This window comes from Rana temporaria, chromosome 1 (genome assembly GCF_905171775.1).
Source record: "Rana temporaria chromosome 1, aRanTem1.1, whole genome shotgun sequence".
Lineage (NCBI taxonomy): Eukaryota > Metazoa > Chordata > Amphibia > Anura > Ranidae > Rana > Rana temporaria.
Window position 1 is genome coordinate 158,818,638 of NC_053489.1, and position 14,380 is coordinate 158,833,017.

Sequence of the window (14,380 nt, forward strand, 5' to 3'; positions counted from 1 at the left end):
AATCCAGTGTTTTCCCAGGGGTGGGTTAAATTTTAATAACAGCTGACTTAAATAAAAGTATGGCCAAAGCTTTTGTGACCATACTTCTCATATGAATCACAGGAGTGCAGTTCCATCTGCACTCCTGTGACCTGTTTTCAGCTGACAGCAGGCTAAAGCCCATTGTCAGCTGATTCAATCAGATGGTCCAGACTCGGAAAAAAACTACGACCATATGGTAGGGATACACCCAGATGAGATGCCTACACTGGCACCTGGCAGGGATCGGCTGAGAGCCTGAGCCAGCCCCTCTTGCCCCCTCCACAGCCCAGCACTCCAGTCAGCACTGGAGGAGAGAGCAGAGAGCCGCTGACTGACAGTCATGGCTCTCTGCTCTGAATGGAGGGAGATAACTGAGTGTTCAGCTGGGTTTTGAGCACTCAGTTCTCAATGCAGAGCTGGCAGGAAACAAATGCAACATCGGATGCTGCATCCACATAGGTAAGTAAAATTTTTTTTTTTTTTTATCAATATCGAACTTCTCTTAAGACCTGTGTCAATGGGCTTTTCTTGGTTTCAAGAGGGTTTTGTATTCAATGGGAATGCAAAACTCACTTGAAGCCGGTCAGAAGGACAAAGGTCAGCTGAAGGTCAAATGCACCTGTTAATGAATTCTGAAGGACCGCAAGCTGATGTCAAATTGATGCCATGGACACAAGCCTGTCAACACAGGCCCTAAGATAATTGCTTGGACCCAAACATTTTTCAAGATACTGACGGCAATTGGATGCCTGAAAGACATCTGGCCAGGCCTCGTACACACAACCGGTTTCCTCGGCAGAATCCATCAAGAAACTTGGTGGGAGATTTTTTTTGCCGAGGAAACCGGTCGTGTGTACATTTTTCAGCGAGGAAACTTTCGATGATCTCGATGATCCAAAAAGAGAGCATGTTCTCTTTTTCCTCGACGGGAATGGAGAAAATTGGCTTGTCGAGTTCCTCGACAAGCCTAACAAGAACTCGGCGAGGAAAACGATGTGTTTTGCCCGCCGAGTTCCTCGGTCATTTGTACGAGGCCTCAGACTTTGTGCTTCTGAAATATATTTATACGTTTGGTAACATTCATTACAGGTAATTTGTACAATGTACATGGTTCTTTATACACAATTGTACATGTTCCTTTATACAGAAAAACTTGGTATCAGTTTAAGTAAAATAAAAATCTGTGGCCTTCTACAGTGTGACAATACAAATCAGGACCAGCATTCCAAAGCATAAACTGTACTAATAAAACAAATCATTTGAATCTATAACCTCACCAATGCATCCTTCTCCATCTGGTCGCCTCGTCATTCCGGGAGGGCAAATACACATAAATGTCCCGATCAGGTTTTTACAAAGCATTCCTCTGGATTCACAGTCATGGAAACCCTCTAAGCACTCATCTAGGTCTGTTACATTGTAAATAGATGTGTTAACAAGATGGAAACTACTGTTCTAGCATTCAAAACTGAATTGTATATTTTCAGCAAATAAAACACAAATAAACATTTTTCAATGATTTTTTTACCTTTACACATCTTTTGATCTTCTCTAAGAACGTAGCCCACAGGACATGTACATTCATAGGAACCATAGGTATTAATACATCTGAATGCACATATCAGTGGATTTAAGGCACATTCATTGATATCTAAGGGAAAAACAAATTCAATAATAAAATATGATATAAAATAATAATATACATACATAAGAGTATACCAGAGTATGTAAGAAGACAAGTAAAGAAATAAATTTTGGGAAGGTTATTTAAAATCATATTATAAAAGAATACAATTCCTATCTTAACTTGATTGCATGGTAGTGTTTTGTTTTATAATACGATTTTAAATTATACACAGTTATAAAATACTGATGTATTTACATTCAGTATTCCATACCTCACACCAGTTAATATTGTAAACTGATGACAATCTTTTGTATGTTTTTTATAGCCCTAATGAAGGGAGAACCTTTAAACTCTCGAAAACATGTTTGATTTGTAAAATACTAGACTCTAAATTAATAAAATTTAATTAAATATAAACTTCTTACATTCCAATTTTAGTGCTTTCCTCCTTATTCACCAAGTCCTAATTGAGTAAAGAGCCAATTATTGGCAATCACTTCTGAGAGAGCTTTCTAAAGCTGTCCATAGATGGGTAGAATTTTGAATAAAAGTTCTTAAGAAAATAATGTTCTAAGAAAGACTGCTCGCCTTTCAATAATTAGTGGGTCAAATCAGCTTTAATTTTTGACTGTAGTGAAGAGAATTTTTGAAGGAGCAGGATGGAAAAATGTTAATTTCAAATCAAATGTTAAAGGCAAACAAAATCTATTGAACTACATTTTAATGTTCTGAGAATTTTTCTAAGACTTTTCCTCAGAATTCACATTCAAATTTTTATTCAACTATAGTATGACCAGCTTAAAGTGTAAGTAAACCCCCCTATCGTTTTCAGCTAAGGAAGCTGCCATCTTTGCCTCTGTTTAATCTACAACTGCAATGATGCTGCACATGTGATCAGTTATGTCACCAGCCATTGGATGGTTTTTACAGTTTGGTTGGGAGCACAGCCAATGGTAGTGTTGCATTTCCGGCACGTGCCAGAAATGAAACAGTTTTATGGATTGGTTTACTTCTGATTTAACCACTTAAGGACCCCTTCACGCCGATATACGTCGGCAGAATGTGGGGTCGCGAGCGCGCCTCCGCCACTCTCGCGACCCGGTCCGAAGCTCGGTGACCACACCCGTGGGATCCACGGACCCGATCACCGCTGGTGTCCCGCGATCGTTCACTGGAGCTGAAGAATGGGGAGAGGTGTGTGTAAACCCACCTTCCCTGTTCTTCGTTGTGGCAGTGTCATTGATCGTCTGTTCCCTGATATAGGATAGATATAGGATATCGCCGCCATTAGTAATAATAAAAAAAATTATTAATAAAAATGCAATACAACTATCCCCTATTTTGTAAACGCTATACATTTTGCGCAAACCAATCGATAAACGATTATTGCGATTTTTTTTACCAAAAATAGGTAGAAGAATATGTATCGGCCTAAAATTAGGAAAAAAAAAGTTTTTTTATATTTTTGGGGGATATTTATTATAGCAAAAGTAAAAAATATTGATTTTTTTTCAAAATTATCACTCTATTTTTGTTTATAGCGCAAAAAATAAAAACCGAAGAGGTTAAAATACCACCAAAAGAAAGCTCTATTTTTGGAAAAAAAGGACGCCAATTTTGTTTGGGAGCCACGTCGCACAACCGCGCAATTGTCAGTTAAAGCGACACAGTGCCGAATTGCAAAAAGGGGCTAAGGTCCTTAACCTGCAAAATGATCTGGGTCTTAAGTGGTTAAGGGTAATAATTTTTTCTACATTGCTTAAGACCTGACTTTAAATCTGCACTGCTGTGAAAGATTTAGTGTCCCCTCCCTTCTACTTTCTGTAGATTGTATTGCGGTTTGTGTCTACACTGGGTAGATTCACCCATTTTCTTTGTCCTAGTGAGGGTAAACATAACGGGGGGAAATCTGTCTAACATACATTCAGGCACACAATGGGAAATCATACAAAGTCCATATACTATCAGTGGAAAATAAACTCAGGACCCTGGCACTGAAATGCAACAGTGTGCTGAACAATTATTTTTTATGTACTTGGTAATTTTTGTATAGGATGAAACTATCATCAACCAGTTTAGCCCTTACCCCCTTAATGACCAGGCCATTTGTTTGTGATACAGCACTGTGTTACTTTAACTGACAATTGTGCGGCTGTGTAACACTGTACCCAAATAAAATTGATGTTCTTTTTTCATACCTGACACTGATTGCCTCAGGTTGCTCTAGAGTAGCTCGCAAGATATATATATTTTTATAAAGCGTATATTAATTGGTTTGCGCAAAAGTTATAGCGTCTACAAATGATGGGATATTTTTATGGAGTTTTTATTTTTTTACTAGTAATGGTGGTGATCAGCAATTTTTAGCAGGACTGCGACATTGCAGCAGATAAAATTGGACACCTAACTGACACTTTTGACACTTTTTTGGGGACCAGTGACACTAGTACAGGGATCAGTGCTAAAAATATGCACTGTTATTGTACTAATGACACTGCCAGGGAAGGTGTTATTATCAGGGGAAATCAAAGGGTTAAATGTGTCCCTACTGGGTGCTTTATACCTGTGGGGGAGTTCTCTGACTAGGTGAAAGCAGAGATTTGTGTTCACAAGATCTCCACCTTCTTTCCTGTCAGAACAGCAATCTACATTTTTTTTATAAGTAGATCGCTGTTCTGCCTCTCCTGGGAACCATCCCGGGTGGCCATCGAACACCGTGTGCCGCCGGACCCACTGATTTGCATCCCCTGTGTCCAATCAGTGTGCATTTGTGCCTCTGGTGGGGCACACCCCTCCCAGTGGCTATTGCAGGAAATGACGTACATGTACATCGTTTTGTGCAATAGAGTCAAATCTGCGATAGGCGGTTGGCAAGTGGTTAAAGATTATCATGTGTTCTTTAGTTTCAGCCATATACTAGCAGATTTTTTTTTACAGTGCATTTCACTGGTTCACTGCATTTATAAATCTTGTAACAAAAAAATATACTGTAGGTATGGATCTGCACATAAGATAGTTACACACATTATATGATAGTTCAGTCAAAAGGAAGGTCAGGAAAGCAAGGACTTACCTTCACAATTCATCATTGGTCCAGGCTCAAAGCCTTCATCACAGGAGCATTCAAATGTACCAATGACATTAGTGCATGTTCCATTGCCACATGGATTACCAATAGAGCATTCATCAGTATCTGAAATATGAGAAATACTCCAGTTAACTAAATATAACATTGCCAAACAGCAAGAATGGATTTTCTGGACCCTTAATAAGAAGGAAGGCCAATGGTTATGAAAACAATTTTAGAAGCCAAAATAGTAACTCGTCAATGCAGACTTAACACCCTCCCTCTTAGATTGTAAGCTCTAACGAGCAGGGCCCTCTGATTACTACTGTATTCAATTGTATTGTAACTCTACTGTCTGCCTTTGTGTTGTAAAGCGTAATGTAAACTGTTGTATATAAATACGGTATAATAATAATATCACACTGCAGAATAAAAACTCCCATCAGGCAGGCAAACATCACTTTAAATTTGGACATACAATCTGATCATACAATATCTTTACAACCTCATATAGATTTACCAAAACTATGCAAATATAGGACATGCCTAAACAGTTTTATTTCAATTTGTATCACTACAGATAGGCCATTGCACTAAGACCTCTTTCACACTGAGGCAGTTTTCAGGCATTTTAGTGCTAAAAATAGCACCTGTAATCCGCCTGAAAATTGCCTCTCATGCCTCCCCAGTGTGAAAGCCTGAGTAATTTGATGTGATGTTGTTTGTTCACATATATTTACAAAGTCCTCTAGTTTTACACAATGCATTATATATCTAGATGTGCACTATATAGAAAACGACAGGATAATATTTACAAAATTTGATAAATGACCAGGACATGGGCATCCGCTGAACTTTTTTCAGGGGGGGGGGGGCATCATTTTAAGGTCATCCATGCTCAGTCCCTTTTTGACAATGTCATGAAGGGGAGGGACTTAGTCATTGGTGCGGGTACAGCGCGGCTCTCTGGTTGGTGCGGGTACAGCGTGGCTCTCTCTCTGGCTTCCCCCAGCATGAGCACAGTATTCTCTTTTCTCCTCTTGTAACCCCCCCCCCCCAGCAGAGTGCTTGCATGCTCTGGGCTTTAGCATGGTGTCTGTGGACACGCTGGGGCCGCCACTCTTAAGGGACTACATTTCCCATGATGCCCCCAGTCCCCAGAATCTTCTGACTGGCCCTCTGCTGTGGCCAATCATGGCGAGGAAAGCAAGAAGCAAGGCGGCGGCACGGCGAATCCAATTAGAGCCGCTCTCTCTCTCTTCTAGCTCCAGCTGACAGAGAAAGGGAGGGGGGGCGATAGGGGGAGATATACAGTACAGCCAGCCCGCGGCTTTCCTCTCCCTGTCACAGCGCAGCTGCTCTATTTACCAGAGAACTCGGCAGCGGAGCTGTGACAGGGAGAGGAGAGCTGCGGGCTGGCTCTACTGTATATCTCCCCCGATCGCCCCCCTCCCCCTCTCTGTCAGCTGGAGCTAGAAGTGAGAGAGCAGGTCTAATTGTATTCGCCGTGCCGCTGCCTTGCTTCCTGCCTGCTGTTTTTCTCCCCGAGGATCATGGCACTGGTTTCTAGGGGGGGGCAAGCACCCTCCCTTGCCCTATGGAGCGGACGCCCATGGACCAGGATCCTAAAAGTACATGACTTTTGGAACTTTCAGTAGGGGAACTATGCAACACAGGGTAAGATGTTTTTTCATCTAAAAGAGACTTACCAGTAAACTTTCTGAACATACCATTTTCCAAAATTTTGAACGTGGTAGCTTTTAAAATCCTTGTTATAATTGATAATTATTTTGAAATAAATGGAATAGTGATAAATGATAGCCTATTTTAGTTATTTACACATTTAAGTTTTGACATTTAACTGAAAATAATTGTTTTTAAAAAGTTTTAAAGCAAACCTGTCACAAACCTTAGCAATTTAAACGGAGCCGCTATTATAAAATGAGTAAGTGGAAATTACTTTTCAGTAAAAACTTTGGGCCAGATCCACAGCCAGCCGGTGTAACTTAAATATTCGGATTTAAGTTACACCGCCGGAAAATTTCTACCTAAGTGCCTGATCCACAAAGCACTTACCTAGAAATTTTCGGCTGTGTAACTTAAATCCGGCCGGCGCAAGGCGTTCCTAATTTAATGGGGCTAGTCCCATTTAAATTAGGCGCGCTCCCGCGCCGGCCGTACTGCGCATGCTCACGACGTCATTTTCCCGACGTGCTTTGCGCGGTTTTACGTTGCGCCGGGTTTTGAGAATCGCGACGGGTATAAAAAAAAAAATACGAGTTGCAGCGGGGAAAAAAAAATTTGAAAAAAAAAGACGGCGACGCGGGATAGAAGGGTCTACTTTTACAAGGCCTAAACAGTTTAGGCCTTGTAAAAGCAGCCCTAATATTGCGACGGCAAACTAATACTTACGGAGAAAAAACGAAGCGTAAAAGCTTCGTGGATCTCCGTAAGTGCTAATTTGCATACCCGAAGCGGCATTTCGACGAGAAATGCCCCCAGCGGCGGCTGCGGTACTGCATCCTAAAATCCGACAGTGTAAGTCCCTTACACATGTCGGATCTTCTCCCTATCTATGTGAAACTGATTCTGTGCATCAGTTCCATAGATAGAAACAGGGATACGACGGCGTATCAGTAGATACGCCGGCATATCCCTTTTGAGGATCTGGCCCTTTATGCCTTTTCTTGTTAAACCCCCCCCCCCCAAAAAAAACCTTATGCCTAAATGATTGGCAGATCTAGGCAGCGATAATCATAAGTAACTCTTCTTGTAAAGATTAAGTCTAATGCCGCGTACACACAATCAGGCTTTTGCCCGGCCAAATCTCATCGGAATCCTGACAGAATTCCATCGGAGAAAAATAGAACATGTTCTATATCTAAACTCTGATGCAATTCATCGGAATTTCCGATGAAAAAACTCAGATGGGGCTACACATGATCGGAATATTCGATGGAAAAAGTCAGTTTGAATTTTTCCATCGGAAATTCCGATCGTGTGTACAAGGCATAAGACACCTCTTCAGCCTCTCTTTTAGTATTTTATTATGGTGGCAAGCATGGAATATCAGGAAAGTTGTACCATGGCCATGTCCGAAGATCTGCATGTATGTATATTGCACCCCAAAGTTCAACACTTAAGATCATAGCTGCACACACTCATGCACATAAGCATTAATGAGCATCAAGTTTGACAATGGCTTTGGTCACCAGGAAGATGACAACTGACCAATTTGAAGATATTTGTGTTGGGAAGTGGAAGGGCCAATCTTAATTTTAACAGGAAGTCAATGCTTGCATTTACAGTGTCTTGAAAAAGTATTCATACTTCTGAAGTCACCTAATTCGTTAATAGAGTCTACTTGTGTGTAATTTAATCTCAGTATAAATACAACCGTTCTTTGAAGCCTTCAGAGGTGTGTTAGAGAACCTTAGTGAACAAACAGCATCATGAAGGCCAAGGAACACACCAGAAAGGTCAGGGATAGAGTTGTGGAAAAGTTTAAAGCAGGGTTAGGTTATAAAAAAATATTCCAAGCTTTGAACATCTCACGGAGCACTGTTGAATCCATCATTCGAAAATGCAAAGAGTATGGCACAACTGCAAACCTACCAAGACATGGCCGTCCACCTAAACTGACAGGCCGGGCAATGAGAGCATTCATCAGAGAAGCAGTCAAGTGGCCCATGATAACTCTGACGGAGCTGCAGAGATCCACAGCTCAGGTAGGAGAATCAGTCCGAAGGACAACTATTGGTTGTGCACTCCACAAATCTGCCTTTATGGAAAAGTGGCAAATAGAAATCCATTGTTGAAAGAAAGCCATTTGCAGTTTGCGAGAAGCCATGTGGGGGACACAGCACATATCTGGAAGAAGGTGCTCTGGTCAGATGAGACCAAAATTGAACTTGTTGGCCTAAAAGCAAAACGTTGTGTGTGGCAGAAAACTAACACTGCACATCACCCTGAATACACCATCCCCACCGTGAACACGTGTTGGTGGCAGAATCATGTTGTGGGGATGCTTTTCTTTAGCAGGGACAGAGAAGCTGGTCAGAGTTGATGGGATGATGGATGGAGCCAAATACAGGACAATCTTAGAAGAAAACCAGACTTGAGACTGGGTCGGAGGCAGGCATGTACTGGCCATTGGATATTCCTGGTGGGCCGATGGCTCAGTGGGCCAGTTTTAGTGACAGCCTGTCAAAGTAATGGCAGGATGGCTCGCACAGCCATTGATTTGAGCACAGTGAGCGGTCCTTGCAGTGTCTGCGGCCGATCAAACTGCAGACTGCAGAGTCCTCCCTGAGTGCCCTCCCTCCTCCTCCTCTTTGGCGGCACTGTAACAGAGTCCCGCCACCTACACCGGCTCTTCCTGTGATAGATGGAAGTTACAGCACCTCCAAAGAATTCAAACGCAAGCTCCATGACACAGCTGGAGATACCCACTGTGTAAACCAGGCACTTGTGAGTCTGAATTGGGCACAGACAAAGGGGCTTAGAGTCAGCACACAGACAAAGGGGCTTAGAGTCAGCATTGATGTGCACAGACTGAGGGGCTCAGCATTAGCATTAATGGGCACAGACTGAGGGGCTTAGGATTGATGGGCACAGACTGAGGGGTTCAGAGTCAGCATTGATGGGCACAGACTCAGGTGCTCAGGTTTGATGGACACAGACTGAAGGCCTTAGAGTCAGCATTGATGGGCACAGACTGAGGGGCTCAGGATTGATGGGCACAGACTGAGGGGCTGCATTGATGGGCACAGAGTTAGGAGCTGCATTGATGAGGACAGAGACTGAGGGGCTCAGCATTGATAGACACAGACTGAGGGGCTGCATTTATGAGCACAGGCTAAAAGTCTGCATTTAATGGGCACAATGAGGCTGCATTGATGGGCACAGTGAGGCTGCATTTGATGGGCACAATAAGGCTGCATTGATGGGCACAATGAGGCTATAATTGATGGGCACTGATAAGCTACATTTGGTGGGCACTAATAAGGCTGCATTTTGTGGGCACTGATAAGGCAGCATTTGATGGGCATGGGTAGGCTGCATTTGGTGGACACTGGTGAGGCTGCATTTGATGGGCACTGGTGAAGCTGCATTTTATGGGCACAGTAAGGCTGCATTTGACGGGCACAGTGAGCCTCCGTTGATGGGCACTGATGAGGTTGCATTTTGTGGGCACTTTATCAACACAATTTACTTACCTACACAGGTGACCCCGGAGTAGTCCAGATTATAACCCATTGGACACTCACATCGAAAAGACCCATCTGTATTTATACAATGACCATTTGCACATATTCCTGGATTTTCTAGGCATTCATTGACATCTAAAAAAGACAAAAATGCAAATCATTAGTAAAACTACAGCCAAGATAAATAATATGACACTAATATGTAAATATGTTTTTTTACCTATGTGTTTCAGTTACTAATAGTGATATATACAACTACTGCACCTACCAATTGCTATTATATAAACCAGCCATTCCCAACCAGGGTTCTGTGGAAACCTAGGGTTTCTTCAGAGGTTGCTTTGGGTCCTTGAACTGTGCCTGATTGACCTCCTATTTGTTGGTGCTTTCATAGGCATAGGCTCAATGCCACACAGAGCCATTTGCATGAACCCAAAGATCTGTTAAGGGGGGCGTTTACTGAGGGGTACTTTCTCCCCAATAGCCACCAATGTAGGCAGCATTTTTCACACTGCCCACCAATACTATTTTTGCAAGGGTTCCTCGAGCTGAAAATGGTTGGGAAACATTATAAACATTATGAAGTACCAATTTGTTACCAGAAATGTGTAGATTTGTGTAGATTGTAATATTTACTAAAATGCTTTATATAATTTATTATGTTCCAGGATCTAAAGTAGGGCATATATAACCTGATGTTCAATAACTAGAAAGTGTAGAAGTCAACAATAACATGCAATTTTTACATACATACAAGAAAAGAGGGGATATTTTCTCTAATATAAACACACTTCCTATTTTAGAGAGTTTTCATAGGAACATATGTCACAATTCAAGGACTTTCCTTTACTCCTTGCTCTGCTAATAACTCAATGTTGGCCTTCCCATCAATTTCTTCTTAAAGCGGGGGTTCACCCTAAAAAAAAAAATGTTTTTTTGTCTACCATGCCATCCAGCATACTAGCGTCAGCTACAGTATACCTTTATTTTTATTTTTTTCGCTGTACTCACAGTTTAATCCATTAGTTAAGTTTCAGACTCCCGCGGGATTAAACTGTGAGTACAGCGCAAAAAAATAAAATAAAGGCATACTGTAGCTGACGCTAGTATGCTGGATGGCATGGTAGAAAGTTGTTTTTTAGGGTGAACCTCCGCTTTAAACAACAATTGCAACAAGGACAAACAGAGAGATTATTTTTTTAACCTAGCGAGGGGGGGTTTAACCCCTCCCTACTGTATCCAAAAACCAAAAAAATGTCTTTACTATAAATTTTAAATGTTTCTAAAACTAAAAACTAAGGGCCAGATTCACAGAAGAAATACGCCGGAGTATCTACTGATACTCCGGCGTATTTTCAAATTTGCCGCGTCGTATCTTAATTTGTGATTCACAAACAAGATACGACAGCATTTGGCTAAGATCCGACAGGCTTACGGCTTCGTACGCCTTCGGATCTTAGGCTGCAATACTTCGGCTGCCGCTGGGCGGAGTTTGCGTCGTTTTCCAGCGTCGGGTATGCAAATTAGCTTTTACGGCGATCCACGAAGGTACTCGCGTGCGTTACGTCGTCGCAAGTCGTTTTTTCCCATCGCAAAGTTAAGCCTGCTTTTTCATGGCTTTAACTTTAGCCATGTTAAAGTATGGCCGTCGTTCCCGCGTCGAATTTAAATTTTTTTTTCCTATGACGTCCTGGAATACGTTACGCACGTCGCCGTTCAAAAAACACGTCGGGGCACCATAATTTTGCGCAAAGCACGGCGGAAAATTTCCAAACGGAGCATGCGCAGAACGTTCGGCACGAGAACGCGCCTAATTTAAATGGTCCCCGCCCCATTTGAATTAGGCGGGCTTGCGCCGGACGTCTTTATGTTACTCCGCCGCAAGTTTACACTCAAGTGCTTTGTGAATCAAGCACTTACGAGGAAAACTTGCGGCGGTGTAACGTAAAGACGATACGTTACGCCGCCGCGGATGTTCATAAATCTGGCCCTAAGGTGGGTTTGGTAATCAGGAGAGCAAATATGAGAAATTTCATTAGCAGTTGCAATTCTCAGGTTTAAATTATCCCTATTTATTTTCCAACAAATATTTACCTTCTCTGGTGTCACCAATACCAGGGATAGTACCATGCCCAAATGGACATACATCTAGGAAAGCCACTGAAATGAAAAAAAATAAATATATAATGAAAATAAAAAATAATAAAGATTTTGCTATGAAGTTATTTTCTGGCTGTGATCATTCCCTGTATGGTACATCATTAAAGCTGTAGAAATGAAAGAAATGGCAAAAATCACAGACATGGTAGACAAGACAAAATATAACAGAGTTGCAGCCAAACCAGATCTGAGAACAGAGGTTTGGCAACGCTTAGGAAAAGGCAGGAAGAGCTTGTTGAAAGGGCAGCTGTCTGATTTCTCTTCGTCTTCCTTCCCAATCATTTTTCCATAGCATTCAATGTAACAATCTTGCCCTTGGCCAGACTAAAAGTGTTTTTAGCTGGCATTTGCAGCCTCAAGCCATCAAAGAGCAAACGCAGGTCAAAACTATTTTGTCTTTGTCTTTATGTAGGGAAAGTAATAAAATAAGTATATTAGCAGCCTGTATACACTTACCTTCTCCTTCCTTGGGGCACAGTTCGCAAGGATCTCCCCAGCCCTCTCCAGGCATTTTGCTACAGCAGCAGGATGCTTTGGTGCTGTTATATGCTTTGGGTACTGAACATTTTCCATTCTCAAATTTGGTGAAACAGAAGCTTTGACGAGTATCTGTGAAAAAGTATAATACTTATGTTTAGAGTTTTAGAGTTCTAGACAATCAATATCTGGTGTCAAAGTGACATAGTTTTATTTTTTACCAGCATTACTTTTTTAGTTTTTTTTTTTATGCATGTTTTGCTTGATTTTCTTTTTCTTTTTCCTGTTTATTACTTTTTTTTTTTTTTTTTTTTTTTATTCCTATATATGTAAGACATCTACATAGCTTAGATTACTATGTATGCTATGAAATATTCTTACCTTCTGAATTAAATATAATCAGATTTTGAGTGTGTAATTGATTTTTAATAAACATCCAAATTTTTCCACATACCATAACATCTTCTCCTGTTATCTGATAAAACAAATCCTGGTGGACAGATGCATTGAAAGCTTCCTGGGGTGTTTGCACAGGTGCCAAAAAGACAGATATTGGGTTCTTCTGTGCATTCATCAATATCTATAAAGTAATCACATAGTAGAATTAAAAGATACTCAGGTGGACAGATATCATTCCTTCAACCAAAATCTAAATCTCAGTTCTTTATTAGAATCTTTTGCGTTAGTAGCATGCTGAATCAACTTTTAAAGTCCTTTGGTCAAAATGATTTTAGTGTTAAAACCCACACAGTACAGACATCTAGAAGTCCAATGCTGATGGTCCATAGCTCCATGCAAACCTATCTGGTGGTCTCCTATGCATAGGAGGAATACATGGCACGGGTGTCACTGTCTACTGTTATACTTCATTACATCTCATATAACTAAGATAAAGTAGAGTATTGCAGATTCCAGTATTGGTTGTTGTACTCCACAACTACAATTGTTATGTTAATTGTTGTAATGAGGACTGACTGTGTAATATTATTACTCAAACCCCTAGGTGCCTTCCACAGTTTGATGAACTGTCTTTTGTTACTGTCTCTTCATTGGATAGTTTGGAAATTGCCATGTTAGAAAATATCTATTGGTCTTGGTGAGCTTTTGATGCTCAAAGCTTCCCTTCTATCCCAAACAATCATTATTTTTTCAAAGTTTGTAAAGAGCAGGTTTTGTATTTTATTATATAATGTGGATACAATAAGAGAAATTTCCCTAAAGAACCAAAACCATATAAAAGCACTAAGGGCCGGATTCACAAAGAGTTACGCCGGCGTATCAGTAGATACGCCGACGTAACTTGGAATCTAAGCCCGTCGTATGTTTAAGTGTATTCTCAAACTGAGATACACTTAAACCTGCCTAAGATACGACGGCCTGCGCCATCGTATCTTAGGGTGCAATATTTACGCTGGCCGCTAGGTGGCGCTTCCATTGAGTTTGGCGTAGAATATGCAAATTAGTAGATACGCCGATTCACGAACGTACGCTTGCCCGTCGCAGTAAAGATACGCCGTTTCCGTAAGAGATACGCCGCGTAAAGATAAACATGCCCCCTAGGTGGCGTATCCAATGTTAAGTATGGCCGTCGTTCCCGCGTCGCAATTTGAAAATTTTACGTTGTTTGCGTAACTCGTCCGTGAATGGGGCTGGACGTCAATTACGTTCACGTCGAAACCAATGACGTCCTTGCGACGTCATTTGGAGCAATGCACACTGGGATATTTTACGTTTGGCGCGGGGACGCGCTTCATTTAAATGATACAAGCTCCCTACCCGCCGAATTTGAATTCCGCCGCGTGATTTACGCTACGCCGC

General features: G+C 41.4%; 1 protein-coding gene across 1 annotated transcript in view; it reads right to left on the minus strand.

The window, feature by feature from the left end:
* The window catches only part of FBN2 (fibrillin 2), a 290,847-nt gene that overhangs the window by 22,554 nt on the left and 253,913 nt on the right, over positions 1-14,380 (minus strand). Inside the window, exons 49-55 of the mRNA XM_040344842.1 lie at positions 13,017-13,142; positions 12,542-12,694; positions 12,020-12,085; positions 9,935-10,060; positions 4,722-4,841; positions 1,550-1,672; positions 1,299-1,430 (exon numbers count right to left, since the gene is read on the minus strand). Coding sequence (XP_040200776.1) covers positions 1,299-1,430; positions 1,550-1,672; positions 4,722-4,841; positions 9,935-10,060; positions 12,020-12,085; positions 12,542-12,694; positions 13,017-13,142 — 846 coding nt within the window. The remainder of the gene's footprint in view (positions 1-1,298; positions 1,431-1,549; positions 1,673-4,721; positions 4,842-9,934; positions 10,061-12,019; positions 12,086-12,541; positions 12,695-13,016; positions 13,143-14,380) is intronic.